Source organism: Cyprinodon tularosa, unplaced genomic scaffold, assembly GCF_016077235.1.
Source record: "Cyprinodon tularosa strain WSP-4 unplaced genomic scaffold, ASM1607723v1 ctg145, whole genome shotgun sequence".
Taxonomy (NCBI): domain Eukaryota; kingdom Metazoa; phylum Chordata; class Actinopteri; order Cyprinodontiformes; family Cyprinodontidae; genus Cyprinodon; species Cyprinodon tularosa.
The window spans coordinates 1570267-1586206 of NW_024038276.1; the positions used below are offsets into that span (position 1 = coordinate 1570267).

General features: G+C 38.2%; 1 protein-coding gene across 1 annotated transcript; it reads right to left on the minus strand.

The window, feature by feature from the left end:
• Positions 1 to 1510: 1510 nt before the first annotated feature.
• si:ch211-188c16.1 (uncharacterized protein LOC562677 homolog) lies at positions 1511 to 15644 on the minus strand. The gene is made up of 17 exons (XM_038278916.1): positions 15537 to 15644; positions 12788 to 13715; positions 12506 to 12694; positions 11849 to 12368; positions 11652 to 11763; positions 11540 to 11608; positions 9228 to 9268; positions 8876 to 9005; positions 8572 to 8731; positions 8288 to 8411; positions 8157 to 8209; positions 7856 to 7919; positions 7699 to 7733; positions 6536 to 6599; positions 2340 to 2457; positions 1966 to 1999; positions 1511 to 1815 (listed from the first exon to the last, which is right to left on the minus strand). Exons 1-17 carry the CDS (start codon positions 15543 to 15545, stop codon positions 1700 to 1702), a joined length of 2766 nt encoding a protein of 921 aa, XP_038134844.1. The 5' UTR covers positions 15546 to 15644; the 3' UTR covers positions 1511 to 1699.
• Between the last annotated feature and the right edge of the window lie 296 nt (positions 15645 to 15940).

Below are 15940 nucleotides of genomic sequence, written 5' to 3' on the forward strand. Positions count from 1 at the left end.
TGACACGTTTTTTGTGGACTTTTATGGACCTTTCTGTCTCGGGCACCATAGACCTCCATTATTTGAATGTCAGCAGACAGCAAGAAGCCTCCCAGATCTCCAGATGCATTTGAGATATCAAAAAAGTACTCCAGAGTGTTATTCAGCATGGGGGTGAGTAGAAAATGAAGGCTAATCATGTTTTGGGTGTACTATTCCTTTAAGTAGTAGTTTAGATACTGCAGTTTAAAAACACTATGGTAACAGTTGAAGTATCAACTTGACCTCTTTACTCAAGTAAAAGTGAAAAAGTATGTGCTCCAAAAACTACTTAAAGTATAAAAGTAAAAAGTAATTAAGAAAAAAAAAAAAACAGCCAGATGCCACTATGTGAATTGACAGCTCAATTTTTTGAGTACTTTGAAAAATTCTTTGAGGTAGGGCCAAGGATGAGGGAGGTCTTGTTGGTCTCCATCTCCCGATTGACCTGTGTCCGACCTTTTTAGCATCTTTTTCTGAATCCAACATTACAGCATGGCATAGACAATTCAAGTTTGCAGTTTAAAGAACACCTGCTTGCTTCTGATTATTTCCTTTGGCGTCATAAATTTGAGGAATATCTAACTGATGACTGTGTTCTATGACTCATCCAATTACACTAGTTTTCACTAGATGTGGATGGCGCACATGACGGTAAATAAATATTTGTAAACATTAAACTGAAGCCAAGAGTAATGAGTAACGTTTGTTTTAAAAATTTAAGGAATAGAAAGTAGAGATACTTGTGTGAAAATGTAATGAGTAGAAGTCAGAAGTAGGAAGAAAAATAAGTCATGGAGTAAAGCATAGATACCTAAAAAGTGTAGTTAAGTACAGTAACGAAGTATTTGTACTTGGTTACTTGACACAGGTTTGAGCTTTTTCCATGTCATTACTTACCTACTTTTATCAGTAACCATTCTGCATAAAATCAATATTTAAGATTACTAATATCTACATAAAATAGTTATTTCACTGAAGACTCCTAATTGATTTCCAAAACACTTCTTTTTCTCTTTACTCCATAAAAAACCAAATGTATTTCTGCTTATATTCTGTACTTCTCTTTAATGTTAGTATATTGATGTTCATAATAAGCCACATTGTTTTTGTTGTCAAGTCATTCTTAATATACGAAATTTTTTTTTTTTTTATATCCCACTTGAGAGTATTACTGTTGCCACCATCTGTATTAGAGAGAAATAAATGGTAGGGGTGGCCATAGATTGCCCCCCAATCTAGCTCTGTCCCTGGCTAGAGAAAACACAGCATCATCATGAGGGGATTTCACAGAGTTTAGTCAGCCAGAGGGTTAAGACAGCCTTTGTGTTTTTGAAGTTCCAGAGTAGGATTGAATACTTACTCCCACTTTGAATTAATAATGACAGAGAAAGCACTTTTTTCCCATTAAAAAAAAAACTGTTTCCAAATGAGAAAGAATGTCTTTATTTGATGTAACAAGGAAACAGAAACTGAAAGAAAAATCTTTAACACTTAAAGCAGCTGCAAAAAATAAAGACATACATAAAAAAACTGTTTATTTCTACCCACTCCTGTGCAATAACTGTGTTTATCATCAGTTTATAGAATCTAAAGAAAATTAAAAAGTGATGGAAAGTGAGTGAAAACCTCTGGTGAAAATTGCAATTCTGGCTAAGTTAAATCAAAGAGATACCAAAGTTCATCTAATGTTAATTATGGAAAGGCCGTCCTGCAGCTCCCGTAGATCAGGTGGTGTCGGCGTACAGAGGAGGAGGAGGGAGGAACTCCACCTCTGTGAAGTCAATCTGCTGTTCGCTGCAACAGAAAAAAAAACCCAAACAGGATGCATTAGCTTGGATGAAGGATGCTTTAAGTACAGCGAGTAGGCTTCTCCGCTCGGCTAGCACAAACAGTGATCAAAGAGAGCCCAGCTTCTCCCTCTGATTAGACGGAAACAAGACTTACGGGTACGGAGGCTCCTCAACCGCACACAACAAGCCTAGATAAAGACAAGCAGATACACGTCACATCAACTTTGAACTGCTGTCTGGAAAATATGCAAAACCGGCTTGTCTCCGAGTTACTGGAGATAAAAAGGCCAGTTTGTTTTCCATTACGCCAGAAGTCACCAAGTGGTGTTTAGACTGTAGAGGCCCCCAAGGTGATCTGTGAGTGCCCTTCTTTTAGCTTCCCCATTATCAGTGAGAGAGAGAGAGAGGCTGTGACGTCAACAGAGTCAGGGTCAACATTAAACTGTCAACTTACTTGACGTGTCCGAACTTTAAACAAGACACAGAGAGAAGAAGCAAACGTTAAAAGCAGAAGGAGACACTGCGTACTGTTGGCAGAGCTGTGTAAGAGGAACTGTACTTGATAGAAGCTGCTCCTCCATCACCAAACTCATCATTGCTTTGTTGAAACAGCAAGGCCAGTTTCTGCAGAGCTTCTTGGCCGGTCCTGTAAAAAGCAGGGACATAGTTCTGAGTTGCATCTTTTTGACCTGCTGGACGGGAGGAACAAATGTGTGCACTGGATCCTCTCCATAACTTTTCAGACCATATTGTACCAAAAGTTAGAACATTTCTATTTAAAAAAACAACAACTCCTATCTTAAAATCTGTTTATTTTTTTTGCTATTTATGCAGGCCAGTTAGTTATATGTCAGCTTGTACACCTAAATTGGGCCAATCATATATCAACGGTCATCTGTCAAAGCATCTTCATTCATATGTCGCAGCTAATATACGCAACGGTTGAAATAAGAATCATCTGCTTTACGACTGAATTTCTTCCCACTGTTTACGGGGATGGAGGTCTGTGTCTTCTGCAGGTGTAGAGCTAACAGAACTGCCAGCGTTGCGAGGCAAGGGGTCAGACATGTAGAGTTGTAAGCCTTCGACACCAAACCAAGCTTCTGCCGCCCTGGCGTCCTCTTCCACAACAAATTCGTCCCCACTTTCCTACTCTAAATAAAAAATGTATGACAGAGGACACTCACCCACGACCTCTGGGACAAAACTCTCCTTCTCTTGCATATTTACGCTGTCCATAGTGTTCCTTGACAGTGCCGTTTCTAAGTCACCAATTTAGTGCTACTTGGTCCAAATGGAATTTCCCATTGGGAACCTACTGGCACTAAGTTGCTAACTGGTTAGCAAGGTGCTTCCGACAAACCAGCCACAACCAAAAAGGCTTGTGAACCTTCCTCCCGCCCCCTTGATAAACGACCAATCACATTCACATGGGTAAAGTCGTGCACCACTCGGGAGAATTCAGAAATGCAACGGTTGGAACAGCTGCTTCCCTACGACTTTAAGGCACTGGTTATCTATTGGTTCTTTGATTTTCCTGTTAGAAACAAACAAGCGAAGTCCCCATTTGGGATTTGTTTTAAAAATACTAAATTTAAAATCGAATGCAAAGCATTTCTCATTTTGGGTGTATAGGGAAATATAAATTTAAAGTGAGCAAAATGCCTAAAGCTGCAAAATAATCAGTGTAACTGAAGTGTGCTCTTTGTTCATGAAAGGTTTTATTGACCGGCCGCCTTTTTAACACTTGATAATGCTAAAGTGTCTAGATACAGAGAGGAATTTGTAATCATGCAAAAACTTGATTTGGCGGACATGAGATAAGTAGAAGAAAGAAACATTAAGAAATCATGTCAGGAGAAGGAATCAGAATGATATTGGCAATAAAAACATAAGTCCATAAGAAAACTTCGGGCAATTTGTTTTATTTTGTATCCTCATGTTCCCCTCCGTGCCTTATGATAACTATGCTGAGAATATGGATGACGGGCCCTGTTTTTCCAGAAATGTCTACAGCCAAAGGTTTAAAATTTTGTCTTAAATCTTCTTTGAGCAGAGCCCCAAACATCTCTCCCCCATGGCACAAAAATACGACTAGTAGCCAGCTCTGGTCCAGAAACGTGAACAAGCAGCACTTTGTTTATATGTCTTTTTAAATATAATTTAATTTGTTTATGATCTAAAACAAAACAAAAAAAGTATTCTTTACATTTGTTCCTTTAATTTTTGAAACTACAATATTCGTATTTTCAATTTAATTTCAATATTTTTAACCAAAAATCCAACATTCACTAGAATTTTTTGTTTTTCCAACAGCAGTTTCTTTAAGGAAAATTCAGGTGCAGATTCTTTGTTTCAGCTAATGCCGAGCTGTTAAATGTATCTCCTTTCTTTGAGTTTGCGGGTTTAAATTGTCGATTTACACCAAGACAAAACTGATTTCAGATAAAATGCATCCTTTATCAGCTTTTCTGGTTTGGATCCAGGATTTGGGGTTAGGGTTGGAACACTTGTTGCCTACTTCACAGCAGATGAGGCTCCAGTCAGTCCATCAATCTTAAACTCCATCCTATCATCGCTTAAGAACGACATACCACCAAGATAATTCTTACTCCTCCACTTGAGGTAGGGGGTGAGCCCAGCCTGGAGGGAGCCACTCCCTTTTTCCAATTGAAAATCAGGTCCTCAGACTTAGAGGAGCTGACTAATACTTTCCAATTGCCTTTTTACACTCTGCTGCAAACCACCCCATCGCAAAATGAACGTCAAGGTCTGAAGATGCTTTTAGAACCAAATCATCTGCAAACAGCGAAGAGAAGACATGCTGCTAGTTCCAAACCACACAGCCCATCTCCTTTCTACAGCGTCTGAGGATCCAGATCATGAACCCCACAAACCACACCTGGGAGAATTTGCAATTGTTTATTTTTTAATACATTTCTTAAGTGAGATGTTTTCATGGTATATTTATGTTTATTTTCTAGAGTTAACATTTCAATTATTAGAAAACTAATCTCCCAGCATTCTAGACATCATCTTTTGAACCATGTTCAATTGTTTTTTAAGAAATAACTATATGTTGTATGGAATGATTTTTTCCATTATTGTTGCAAACAAAGAAAATAATTTGTAAATTATAAGAAAAAAAAAAAACTAACCCGAGATAAAAATCGAAAAAAAAAAATGTTTTAAGTAACTGCTGTTATCTCAGATTTTATTTTTCAAATTATTTTACTTTTTCATTTTTTTTATTCTTATTTTTTACACTTTTCAGATTTTTTTCTATGTTATAGTTTTTTCCAAAATGCTATCGTATCAAAATATTTCAAACTTATTTTTTCTTCAAATTTCATTTCATAGATCACATCCTCTTCACTTCGGGTGTTGGGTTTTCCCCTGGAGTGAGGAGTGAAAACATTTCTATTGGTTTCCATGGATGTTGGTAACAGTGTTGTTTGGTCATTGAGCATCTTTATTGTGCCTGATTTGAAGAGAATTTAAGAAGTTCTGTGTGTGAATAAAAAGTTTTTCTAAGTTTAATTTCTGAATGGCATTTTTTTTTTCCAAATTTAAATTTACAGAACTCGTTCTTTGCTTGCAAAAATAATAATTAAAAAAACATCACTCCATACAGTTGCCTATGGGTTTGATTTTCTATGTAATTTACAGTATTTTTCCTTCTCAGTTTGACCAAAAGTAGAAATTCCATTTCATTTCAAGTTCACCCAGACTGGACAGAGAGTCTGGGAACTTCAGTTCGTAATTCTTGTCAAGTATTTAAATTTAGATTCAACTCTTATGTCCTACAGGACTGTGCTGCCACAACCAGCTTTAATATCAATGCTACTAATATATCTTCAACCTCCTCTAATCAGGGCATCTTCTTCCCCATGTTTCCTTTGTCCCCAACATAGCCTGTGGCCATCTTTATCCTTATTTTGCCCTTGCCACTGTTCCACAAAGGCCAGATTAGTGGTGTGCATAACTAGTGATTGTCCTCTCAGTAGATTCTCCTACCTAATCTATGGATATCTGCAGCTGCTCCTTAAACTGCTGTTTCCATGGCTTCACTCTGCCGTTTGGCCTCTGATGTTCTTCACATAACTTCTGTATAACAGAGGTTCTGCTTTGACTAATTAGCTAATGTTTGAAGCCTGTGGAAATGTTCTAGGAGTGTCAGAGTACAGAGGCATTAGGATACATGTCAATACCCTAAATCTTGATAAAAAAAATAAAAAATAAGAACGGTGTTTCATTGTTCTTCCACTTCACAATTATTGTCTACTTTTTCTTTGCATTTTCCATTAATAGTGCAGAACACTAAACTTTAAGTTGTAATACAATCAACATAGACGTATATTTACTTTTTAAGGCACTGTTGCCTTTCAGGAAGGTGGTCCTGGGTTCAAATCCAGACCTTTGTTCTTCCCCCATAAAGTTTGCATGTTCTCCGCACACATGTGTGGGTTCTCACTGGGTACTCCAGTTTCTTCTTTCCAAAAACATGACTGTTAATATATCTGCTCTCCCTAAATTGTGGTTTCCTGTTGATGCCTGTCTTCAGCAGTCACTGGGCTGGAGATAGAGACCAGCGTCCACATGACCATATAAGGACCAGTGAGTTTATATGGATGGATCCCTTCTCTAAAGCCTTAACTGTTAACCCGTAAGTTGCATAAAAAGCTCTGCTTTCTCAGCTGTTGCGGGGTGTATTTGGGACTTACTGTGTGTGCTGGTCTTCCAGGTTACTGTCACTGAGGGTATGCTGTCCTTCCACATGAACGCATGCTGATAAAGTCACAACACAAAGGAGACATGTATGAGACAGAGGAAAGAGGTAAGCCATCCAAAGCTAGCAGGACTCAAGCAAAAAGGTCAGTTTAAACTAATCATTATTAGAAATAATCATACTTATACTTATAATAATTATACTTGTTCAACCCTAAAAATACCAAGGTTGTTAAATGTAATGAATGTTGGACAGTTTTTCCCAACCATGGTACGATGCTCTAAGGTATAAATTCTAATGTTTTAGCAGAAGCAGAGATACCTTTTTGTCAGGATAAAAGTCAACATAATTACTGCATAAAGCCGGGCATACAATGTACAATTTTTTCAAACGTTGCACACAGATGCAACTCAAAATGTACAACAAAATCACAGGGTTTTAATGTTCACAGCTAACGATGCCTGTTGTCAACCTGTGACGCCCGACGCTCTGATGTGACCTTACGACGGCCGACTGAATTTCAAACGTTTGATTTTCTCCCGACCTTACGATTCCTAATCAGGAGGTGCGTCATGAGAGGCTGATCGGCCCTCGTTACCCCCGTACACTACATGACGCACGATCAGGCTGACGGCCTGATCAAAACATTTTCACACGACTGAAGAATCGGCCTGAAAAGGGCAAAAAAAAAAATAAAAAAAAAATCATACAGTGTAAGTGTGGCTTAAAAAACTAGGTTAGAGGCAGTGTTGGAAAGGTTATAAAAAAAAAAAAAAAAAGTCACTAGTTATAGTAATTTCTCCCAAAAATAACTGCACAATCAAAGCACCTAGTTACTAGGCAAAGTGACGTTACTTTTTATGATCTAATACATAAACAGGAAACACCCAAGACTTAGGACGATACAGCGGTCCTCTCCTTTTTATCTAGAAAAGAAGGTTGCATTTGTCGGCCGCTTACGAAGCAGTCTTTGCATCCTAACAGGCCCCGGCAACGCACTATGTCGTATCAGCTGACTAATCTGGCCTTCGGAGGACGCAGCCTCCGGATTCAAGCACAATCACTTCAACCGAATGCTCAAACATAACAGAGAGTCTATCCTTTCCTTTAAATAGGAGGACTGGATTTAGTATTTCATCAAAATAATCATATACTTACATATTTCTGGCTCTGAAACTGTCTGCTGAGCAATCCTGCAGTAAAAAAAGTGGAGAAACGACTATTTGCACATGAAAGACAAAAGGAAAACAAAAATTTGACTATAGGACATCACAAAGGGTTTTATGGGGCTGACTAGCAACAATAAATATCTTACTGGCTTTCATAGGATGCTGAAAGAACTTCATCCTCACAGGCCCACTCCTCGCTGTCATCTGTGACTGCAGAAAAACAAACTGCAGTGATTAAAGTCAGCATGTCTGCTGATGAGAGATGTTTAGCAGCCTTAGCTTGCACTGAATTCCTCCTCAGCAGTAAAATAACACAGCTTTAAAGCAGATGGCGAGCGACTGACTTGATGCTTTGTCCATCAACAAGTGCAAACCTTTTCTGGACCATTCCGTGTTTTTTACCAAGTGAATGATTGAAATGTAACAGACAGGTTGAAAAGGACTCACACAGAGGCTTTGGACACTTACAGCTGCTTGTCAGAAGAGGGGGGTTGGAGGATCTGGAAAACAGAAACCAAAAATGTCATGGCTTATTTCACATATGGAGTTTTGATACTATTAATCTTTTTTTGAAGTACCTGCTTCCGATGCTGATGGTGTCAGGCTCCACATAGGCTCCTCGTCCAGCTGCTTGAGCCTTTTTGCCGAGTTCCAGCATGTCCTTGATATTCAGCTCAACATTCATCACTGAAATATAACCGTCTACGATGTAGAGGGGGGGCAACAGATACAGACAATGTGGTAAATTCGGCTTAAATCAAAGAGAAGGAAAGATATTTATGCTACTGTATGGCACAAGCTCATTACCTCAACACATAATGCAAGTGGATTATTCATTCAAAAATAAAAGGATTTAACCTACACTTGTTGTTGGAATCCCGAGCCAACCATTTGCCTTTAGGGCAGTTGGTGGTTCGGATTATGCTGACCGTGTCCCCGCTTTTCACCGGCAGGTCGTTCTTCCGGACTTTACTGGCCCCGGTGACCTTAGCGTGGTACATCGCCTCCTCCTGCCCGGTCACCTTCACAGACGGCAAGGAAATAAAATATATCACCGCTTAGAGTTTTAAATAAATCTATATTCATCCAGATGTTCAAAGTTGTTTTGTTTTTTCATTCAAATAAAGAAGGTTTCAAAGAAGCTTTTCCAGAATTGTATTCCTTACTTTGAACTTTTTTTTCATTTCATTTTCTTTCTTCTCCCTCTCTTTTTGCTCCTTTCTCTCCTTTTCAAGTCGCTGTTTCTCCCTCTTCCTCTGGTCTTTATGATCTGCAGTGTTGGGGCTCGTGTTTTGCCTAAAAAAAAGAAAAGAAAAAAAGAAAAGTGTCATTCTCTTTAATACCAAAAACACATGACAACAGGTGGGATGGGCGAGCTGCAGTTCTCAAGATCGCTTTGCAACGTCCTGTGTTAAATAAAATGTCTGGGAAACATAAAAAAAAAAAAGCTATCTACTTATAAATAAGATTAGATGAACCCAAAAAAATATTTTTTTTTTAAATCAAGCGTACACATACCATGGATGCCGCGGCCGTTTGTGAAGACATGCTTCCCCCTTCTGGAAACGAGCACAGGAGTTAACATGCATGTAGCCCCCCCCATACTGAAAACATTCCCATCAGAACATTTTCCATATATGGCATCAGAGCAACATAACTCATAACTTATGGATTTTATACACTTTTAGACAAGCAATACAAAAGTGTGAAAGAAAAAAAAAATGTAATAGACCTCTAATTAAAATGGTTGCATTCTAACAAGCAGTAAATATAAACAATGCTGGTATGTCTCGGGTTTATGAAAAAGCAAATATTATGGAGATGCACTGAAAAGGGAGGAACTTTTTGCAGGAAAACAAGTTATCATGCCCTTGATAAAGCGGACCTTTGCTGGAAAGAGGTTAAGAACAACCGTCATTACATATATATAATATATGGATAATTCGCCACCATGTTTGAAGGGGAAACAGCAAATGTTTGAAAAAATATGCTGCAATAAGAAAAAAAATCTAAAATTGACACTACACATCAGCATCCATCCAACAGTGCTAGGATCATGCAGCAGGGAAACTTTTCGGGGAAAAGGTTGGAGACGATGGGAAGATGGATGGAGCTAAATACAAGGCAGGTAGATCTGAACTACTTTACAGAATATTGGGACAGGAGTAATATTGGTACATAGCACAATTGCACCATACACTTGTTTCTACTTTTCCCATCCCTTGTTCCTCCACTTTGTGAGCTTTAGCATTTAGGCTCTCTGTCATATTTCTGGATGGAGGCTCTGCTGCTGTGAGATTCTGTCCACCAGACTAAATAGTTCACTTGCATGGAAAACAAAAAAATCATAAAATTTTGAATATATTAACCACCAGTTAAAACAGTTCAAATCCTCATATGCAATATAAAAATATTTTATATACATTGTACAGCATTACTACAGGTTGTGTGATTGATGCCTGTTTAAAGCTGAAAGAGATTTAAACTGGAAGGGAGATTCACATAAGATAATCGAGCAGATTTCTGCCCAGATTTTCTCTTTCCTAGAGGTTGGAAGATCAAGAGGGCAACATATTGATTGCCTAGATTCGTTATTCTATTCTTTGTGGCGTCATGTTTTCAATGCAGTGTAGGCTACATAATAAAAAAAACAAAACATCTTATCGTACTTGAAGAATTTGCTCATTAAAGCTGCAGTCTGTTACATTGAGAAGAGAGCAGACTTCGACTGAAAATTTGAAGAAAAACAGGTTTCACGCCACTCCCCCACCCTCTCTGCTTCACTCATGCCCCACCTCCAAGCTCCACCCCTCTCACAGCATCTGCACGGCTACCGCATGCGACCAGAAGCGTCCAAGCAGCGTACGCGGCAGCTCTTCCATTGACATCTTCTTTTTTGAAGTCTTTGCCGTGTAAGCAGTTGTCGGCAGAGGCAGTAAGGGCAGTTTCTCTTTCGCTGATGGCTGTCGCTCCGCCATGACTTCCACGTGCGTCCTGCTGACTGCAGCGGCAGGGGGCGGGATTCAGCATGTGTGAGCTGTGATTGACACTCCATCAGACGCTCCTCTGGCTGTGATTGGTTGTTTTGTCTCGTCCCGAAATATTCTTTTTAGATTGCAATACAGGCAGTAGGCGGGACCAATTGAAGCAGTTTTTTTCCACAGGTTACATATTACATGTACTGCTGTCTGGGCATAGGGACAGTTTTAGCCAATATGACAAAAAAGTGATTTTTAAAAACTTACAGACTTCAGCTTTAAAATGTTGAGCTGATAATTAACTTTTTTACCCATACACAAGTAAAATAATGATTTTCTACCTCTTGCGTAAGGTTTACTGTGGGACTCTAATCTGTACACAGACCCTTCAGCAGCAAAAACAGTATAAACTTTTAATTCGCATATATAGATGTATGCATCTCTAGATGTTCGGTGAGATTTCCTGTCTGATACCTTTATGTTCTGAGTGTCTGTGCTCTGATTTGTTTGAACACGCTGTACAACCAAAACTGCTCTATCCCCATTTTTTTATGATCAATTGTGGTGTCTAAAAATAATCATCTGAGAATTATAAAATGTTGCAGTGTGGTCCATTCTTCAGCCTCCCTGAGAAACTTTTAACACCATCAAAATGAATGAATCAATCTCACAGACATCCACTTCTTTCTGTTGGTTTTTCACACAGAATCTCTCTTATTTATTCAAAAATATGTCGTTTTGATCAGAAACAAAATAGAGATCATTAGGATGTATGAATAACTTCACTGATGCAATTTAAATGTATCCAATTGCATCAGTATTTTACATTAATAAAAGGTCAAGATAGCTTACCTTTGAGTTCCTGTTAGCGTATGGATCTGGAGGAAAGGAGATAATTAAATTACACCAATACTGTAGCAGCTTTTAATATTAAACAAAGAAAAAAAAACAGACAAACTTAACTCTTCAGTCTGCTTTTTTGTTTCGCCGATATCTGGCTTTCAAGGAGCTTCTTGATCTCAACATCTTCATAAAGGTTATCACACGTTTCATAGTAGCTGTTCTGGTGAGGTTTGCTAGAAAACAAACGATCCAGATGTGTGAATAATAACCTGCAGCTGCATATGAACATGACCCATTTGTTCCAGGTTCCTACAGTACCTTGGTTGGGTTTGAGTTTCATAGCCTGATGCTGGATGGTCTACAAGCTCAGGTTCCTCTTGGATAGACAGTTTCTCAGCAGCACCCACATCAGACGCAGCAAAGCCAGAATTGAGATTCGCATCTACAGCTGCCTCTTCGCTGTAGGACGGGGGCTCTGGTAGAGGCAGCTCTGGAAACTCTGGTAGGTTTACTGGTTCAGGAAAGCTTGCTGGATCAAGGGGTATTATGTGTGGGCTGCCAAGGTTTAGATCTTGGTCCACATGGCTCCTATTGGTCTCTACTGGATCCCAAACTGACGAGGCACAGTCTGGAGCCACATAATCTGGAACCTCAAATCTGAGGGGTGTTGTAAGATTACCAACAACTATGTTTAAGGCTTCAATTTCTAATGCAGCCACGTCAACGGGTTCGCCCTCTGGTGTTTCCAACTCTGAAGTCTCAAAGTCTGGAAAATCCGGAGCATCCAGCACAGAGAATTCCTCGTTTTTTGGTGTTTGGCACCAAACAGGTGATACTTCTAGAAAAAAAAAGAGAAATTAAAAGAAATTTATTTAGCTAAAAGAAGACTTTTGAGATCCACAGAGGTTAGGACAAGGCTTAGAGTGAGGTAAAGAAGACCACACTGGCTCTGAAGTCAAATACAGCAGGTTTTACCTTTAAATTGGCCTGGATGGTAAGAGCTCAGATCAACTGTTGGAGGTCTGGTTGGCTTTACTGGAGCGGCTCCAAGTGTCCACATCTCAGGTAGCTGCTTCTTTAAGGGAATCTGGGGGGAACAAGCTTCAACAGACCTCAGTGGCAGTTGTTCGGGTTTCACTACAAGAAGTTTCTCTAAAGTTGGCTCTTTGGAAGAAGAAAAACATACATGGCAAGTTATTCAAATACCCACATCAAATTAAAAAAATCAGAATGAAATATTTCATATGAATAACATACTACGAGCGGAGTTGTTTGCTTTGAAGAAAGGTCGAGCGGAAATACAGGCAAAGTGTGGAAGGCATACGGGTGGAGCTAGGAGGACATCTGAACCGACGCCGTCGGGATTCCTTGGAGACAAAGGGAAGGTCTTCCCTCTACAGCTGTAGTCAGGTGAGGGCAAACTTTTGGGTTTAGAGGGAATCATAATCTGACGCCTCGAAAGCTTTTTTTTGGCCTTCTCCAGTGTGCTCAGAATCCTGTTTTCAGAATCAGGGTAGGTTGCTGGTGGAGGAGAGGTGACGGCGGATTCAGGACTGTAATCAGAGGGATCACTTTGGAGGGAACCCTGTTCTTCGGTGATCCGTTTTTCCTTCGTGCACAATTCACTGGTAGCACTACCAGGCCTGTAGCTTAAATCGTCATATGTGGGATCATCTCCATTATCGGCTGAGTGCTTGGATGCCTTGGCTGATTTGAAAGGAAGCAACAAACCCTTTTTCTTGATCTTAGCATGTGGGAAAACTCCTCTTTCTGTCTCTGATTCCAGTTTGTGCTCCTTTCCTGCAGGTGGATCCACCTTATGATCTTTAACAGTGAGGACAGGGAGCATAGGAGGCATGTGTCGGTCTTTGAAGGAATGCTTCGATGAGTTTTCTCCATTTGCAAGCTGTGATGAAGGAGATGTCGGCCTAGGGTGAGGTGGAAAGGGAATGGGCCGCCTGCCTCCGGATGACCAATGCCCATCCCTGAAGAGGACACGGGGAACCTCGGGAGTCTGGTTTTCCACAGCCATGGCAGTACCGCTGACCATAGAGCTGGAGTGTCCTAAATGCGGTTGAAGGAGTTTGGGTTTTTCAGCAACTGCTGGTCGACCGTTTTTTGAATGAGCCAAGAAACCCTCCTCCTGAAATTTTGCCCTTATTGCTTTGAAGTTAATTTGACCTTCCTTTCAAAAAGAAAAAAAAGGGAAATAGTTAGGAAAGAGATGATTATTGACATTTTGTTTCTGTTTGGCTGATGTTGAATTATTAAAGCCATACTTGTAACTTACCACACTGTGAAAATACAAAAAACAAACAAAAAAATTTGCTTTTTGTGTAGAAAATATATTTTGTTGCATAAAATTGAAAAAGTAAGAGTTAACTGTAGGGAAACTTATTTTAGACAGTTCAGAAAACCAACGTAGTTGTCGTTTTTGAAATTAATGATTAAGTTCCCAGTATATAGACCTTTAAGTTGTAGGTTATTTCAACAGGGGAAAGTTCTGCTCTTTTAGCTGTTTTTTTTTTGTGAAATGCAGGAAAAATTACTTTTGGATTTTATAATAACATAAATTGTTGTTAAATGAGAGTCTGACAAAAAAAAACAAAAAACATTGTACTTTCTACACCATGAGAAGAAAGCTTCTTATTTATCTCATATTCAAGTCTAAAGTCACAGGAGCAGGTCTTTTGTTTAGAGAGGAGAGCGTTTGGTTCTTTGAGCTTCTGCAAAGGTTGGCGGTTTGAAACTCAAATTTTCCCTGTCCCGAAAAAAAAAAGGGTAGCTAAAACTACAGATAACAAATTGAAATAAGAAATAAGAGTTAATAAGCTCTAGATAAGAAGCATGATTCTTAAGTGAAAAGTTTATGATTTGTAGTTTATGACATTTTCTACGTTACTTACATAAAGTTGGAAAATTCAGGATTCTAAATTACCACAGCATAGAATTTAAGCTTAAATAATTTGAAAAGTTGACGAGCTAAAATCAAAATCTTACAGAAGTTTTTTCACTTAAACAGTTTAGTCCCATTTAAAACATTTTAGAGATGTTTTAAATGTTCAGACACAAAAAAATTATAGCTGGAGGTTGAATAAACATTTATTTGTTTCTTAAAATCTGTAGAAAAAATATTTTATACATTTCCCCATATTTAAATATTTTATCATTGAGTTTTGAAATGAGTTCTGAAATTAGTGAAAACATGGATGCATCAATATTGCTTATTTTGTTGTTTATTTTGCATTTTAAAATGAGGAAAAGCACAAACAAACTTAATGCCAGATTTTTAAAAAGACATTTTAAATAGGATAATCATTTAACCTACAATAATAATAATAAAAAAAAAATATAAAATAAAAATTTTAACGTAAAAGCACACTTCCCATATTACCACATGAAATGTAGACAAATCTATACAATAAAGTAGCACTATAAATATAAAAACTAAAATAAAGGAAATTTATATTTTTGCGTAAAGATTAATGTTAAATCAGATCTGCATTTTCAGTTGGACATTTTTGGCCACTGAGAACTATATATATATATATATATATATATATATATATATATTCACTATATTTAGCTACTTAAAAAAAAAATCATTAATAAAAACAGTGTCTGGAAAATGCATCCATTATTGTTTTAGAACCCTAGTAACCAAACAATTATAATGTATGGGATTCTCAGTATTAGTTAAACTCAATTAGAACAGGTTAATACAGAAGAGGCTTAGGGCCACTGAATAATAAAAAGTTAACAGATTTTTAAATATTTCAGTTTAATATGGGAAAAAGGTCAGAATTCAGAAAAAAATTCAGAATCAGAGTTTTTTTCTCATATTATACTGAAGAAAAAAAAACAACCTTAAAAATCAGTTAACTTTTTTTTTTTTCCCAGTGGCCCTAATCCTCTTACGTAGATTAGGCAGGTTAATTGTGGTTTTGATATCCCAGAAATTATACCAAAATAAAAAATTTTTTTCTCTTAAAGCTTTCGGATTTACCTCTTCCATGCTTGTGGGCTTTATTCATCGCCGACCAGAGCTCCTGGAAAACAGGTTATTGTTTGAAAACACTTGGAAACATCAATGCAGTGAACAGCTTTCAGACGCTGAACCAAATCCCTCCAAACTCACCGTCAAACTCCGACACACCTGCGTAAGAGGCGCGCCCTGTGCGCGCGCTTCCGCTCACGCAGCCAGCAAATCAGAAGAGTCTTTATGGCGGTATATTTACCTGCATTTCACATTTTCCCTACCCTCAAAAAATTAAGAAATATTAAAATACCTTTTTTATTTTAGAAATAGACAAAGTGGCTAATACATCTATGCACCTAAAGAAGGAAAATCAAACCAAACCTATTATAAACAAAATGCTTAAATAAAAAAGTTTAATGATTATATTGGAA

Coding starts and splice junctions, on each gene's coding strand:
- si:ch211-188c16.1 (XM_038278916.1), bottom strand. Junction 8,412..8,571: donor TCGGGATTCCAACAACAAGT/GTAGGTTAAATC, acceptor TCTACATCGTAG/ACGGTTATATTTCAGTGATG. Junction 1,816..1,965: donor GTTGAGGAGCCTCCGTACCC/GTAAGTCTTGTT, acceptor TTTCTGTTGCAG/CGAACAGCAGATTGACTTCA.